Source organism: Lactuca sativa, chromosome 4, assembly GCF_002870075.4.
Source record: "Lactuca sativa cultivar Salinas chromosome 4, Lsat_Salinas_v11, whole genome shotgun sequence".
NCBI classification, from domain to species: domain Eukaryota; kingdom Viridiplantae; phylum Streptophyta; class Magnoliopsida; order Asterales; family Asteraceae; genus Lactuca; species Lactuca sativa.
Window position 1 is genome coordinate 126882487 of NC_056626.2, and position 3248 is coordinate 126885734.

The following is a 3248-nucleotide window of genomic DNA, read 5'->3' on the forward strand; positions in this document are numbered from 1 at the left end:
CTTATCCCTTTTGTATCACTACCAATGTTCTCCTTCTGATTTCTTTCTTTCACAACCGATGTGTGTCTTCAATTTCAATAACAATTTCTACTTTTGTTAGCTCATAATTTCGTTGGTGAATTTTGAATAATTATGATGAGTTTCATGCTAATGTTGAACAATTGTTAGCTCAAACCTGCTAACAGGCTAAATCTGCAAAGAAGAAACCAAATTTGGAAGTTCAGTAGATTCACCCACATTTACTTGAATTACTGCAAATTGATGTTGTATATGGCGTAAAATCAAAATTGGCCTAGTGATGTTGCCAAATCGAAATAGAAATAGAAATATAGGATGCAATGTTGTGGTGTGATGGTTCTTCGACGACTTTTGGTTTCAGGAAATTGACCCATTTGATATCGCCAATCGAAGATAGTGTCTTGATGTTTGGTTGTCCATTTACAAATTCATGATATCCCGATACAATTTTGTGATAAATTCTCGAGACGTTAATGTGGGTTTTGAGTCCGAGTAGAGATTCAGGTTGAAAATCTAAGGTTCTCTAGTGACATGATGAAGATGGCGACGTGAGGAAGAAGATGACGACATGAGATCTAGTACTCCGACAACATGACGAAGACTTTGACAACATTACAAAGACAAGAGGAAAGAGGTGTCTTTTTTCTAATTTTCTTTTCTATTTTTTTGTTAAGTTATATTTAATTAAGAAAAAGATTAAAAAAAGATATAAATATTATTTCATATGGCTCAATCACCGACCATGTAATTTTTAAAAACAAAAGAACCATTCACAACAAATTTTTTTACGGGAATTGAGCTTTTATGATTTTTAGTAAACTATAGGTACTATTTATGTAATTTTGTCCAAATAAAACTTTGGGCTGGGTTCAAATCGTTCATGCTCAGTGAGATTTTGGAAGTATTCCAACTCCTTGATCGAGCACACAACAAATCCGCTGCTTCTCAACCTTGTCACCGCTGTTAACAGCCTCGTCTACCTCTCCGCCTTTCATCCTTGTCGCCGCCTCCTCTCAGGTAAGAACAAAACCCCTAAATTCTCTAGAATATAAAAAGTTTCAACAATTTGTTCTTTCAGTTTTGATAGTCCGTGATTTATTGTTAAAGATTTTATAATTTTGCAGAAATTAGATCTGTTGGTGATTCTAGGAAGTTATCAACTCTATGGTTGGATTGGATAATACAAAAAAAAAAAACCCTTGTATTTTTTAACATCGACTATTCTCTCTTTTTTTTCCTTATTTGATGTGTTTGGGGTTTCATCAGTTTGTATGTCTCTAATAAATCCGTTTGATAAATCAAAGATTTATATTTGGGCATTTACTGCTGAATTGTAAAGCCCTTAGTTTTAGGAAAATGAAATATAATATCATAGCAAAATAAGTAACTTGGAAGCTCAAAATAAAACATGTGGAGAAAGATTGATTTAAAGACAAGTAGTTCTTGATATCGCATCAAAATAAATCCGTAGTTAACCTAGATGATCAAATTCAAACATACTTGATTTTACCCTTTATTACAAACTATATTTCATTAGCTTTCAACATCCAAAAAGGCTAATAAAAACACGATTTAATAACTTTGATTTTGATTATAACCATTTTTATTGTAGACCATTAGACCCTTTCAAAAGGTATTGATGCCCTTGAAAAAACCCAAACTGTTTAAGTTATCATTTTTTTTAATAAATCGGGCTAAATTTTCTTTGGCCACTTCATATATAAGGTTCAAGAAGTCCCTAAAAATGGCTGATGGAGAAGAGGATTTGCCAAGAGATGCCAAGATTGTGAAAACTTTGCTAAAGTCAATGGGGGTTGACCAGTATGAACCCCGTGTTGTTCACCAGTTTCTTGAATTATGGTATCGATATGTGGTTGATGTGTTGACTGATGCACAAGTTTACTCAGAACATGCTGGAAAGTCAACCATTGATTCCGATGATGTCAAGCTTGCTATTCAGTCTAAAGTCAACTTCAGCTTCTCCCAACCTCCTCCACGAGAGGTAATCATGATTCCGATTCCATTTTTGCCATTTCTTGAAATTAGAATTGTTCACATTAGCTTGCCAAATGCAGTATAAGGGTCTTCTGTTTGGTTGGATGGAATGGATAAGGTAATGGAATTGGCTTGTAGGAACTGGATGAATTTTTATATGATATGCAAATACAAAGAGAAGAATTTTAAGGAAATCAGATTACCTGTTGAATGTGTCTTTCTGTTCCTGAACCTGAATATCTTATTCCATTCCTGATGTGATTCCTGCATACCAAACAGGGCACTAAACAGCGAAAAATAACTAAGTGGAAGTAATCACATTCCTTCGTAATGGTTAATTCCATTCCATCGGGCAAAACAAAGAGGTTGTCTTCCTGGATTCCAGCATACCAAACACTACCCAAGTTTATTTGCCTTGTCATGTTATGTATAACAAATGAGCCAAATTCAGTATCATTCATGTATATTGTTATATTGTATTCTTGTTCTGATTATGCCATGATTTCTTTAAAGGTACTACTGGAATTAGCAAGGAACCGGAATAAGATTCCGTTGCCGAAGTCGATAGCCGGACCAGGAATGGCACTGCCCCCTGATTCCGACACTTTGATCAGTCCAAATTATCAACTTGTGATTCCGAGGAAAAGAACAAATGAAGCTATTGAAGAAACAGAGGAAGAGGAAGAAGGTAGTGACCCTAAAACAAATATGTCACAAGAACAAAGGACTGATTTGCCACAAAATACTCCTCAACGGGTTTCCTTTCCTCTTGGCCCAAAACGGGCTAGGTGAAGGTCAATTTCGTAAATTGATATAGATTGTTAATTGTTTATGTATGTTTGATAATTTGAGATAATGTTAGTGAAAACTGAAACTTTGACTTGTTAGTTAAAAAAGCATTTTTATATCGTATATGACTTATGTTTCTGTTTTTAGTCTGAATAAATGTGTTGCTTTACTGAATGGTTCATACTTACAGAATGAACAAAACCTGTTTCTTTTGCCCGATTGAATGGAATAGAGAATTCCTTAAGAAAAGCCAGTCCTTTCATTTTGTTATTTTTCATTCCTTAGCCAGGAGTGGTTCGTTCAATTGTGCAATCAAATGAAAAGCAAATATAACACATTTGTTTATGTATATATATTTTAAATATTTTGCTTATGTTAACTAAATGAAGATTTTATCATCTAGAGTAACTAAAAGAGTTATTATAGTGAAAGATTGAAAATATTTA

General features: G+C 33.9%; 1 protein-coding gene across 1 annotated transcript; it reads left to right on the plus strand.

Moving 5' to 3' along the window:
- The first annotated feature begins 877 nt into the window (after positions 1-877).
- Positions 878-2925, plus strand: LOC111891679 (transcription initiation factor TFIID subunit 9). Its single transcript, XM_023887749.3, has 3 exons — positions 878-1035; positions 1744-2020; positions 2527-2925. The coding sequence occupies exons 2-3, from the start codon at positions 1763-1765 to the stop codon at positions 2803-2805; spliced, it is 537 nt and encodes a 178-aa protein (XP_023743517.1). The 5' UTR covers positions 878-1035; positions 1744-1762; the 3' UTR covers positions 2806-2925.
- Positions 2926-3248: the final 323 nt, after the last annotated feature.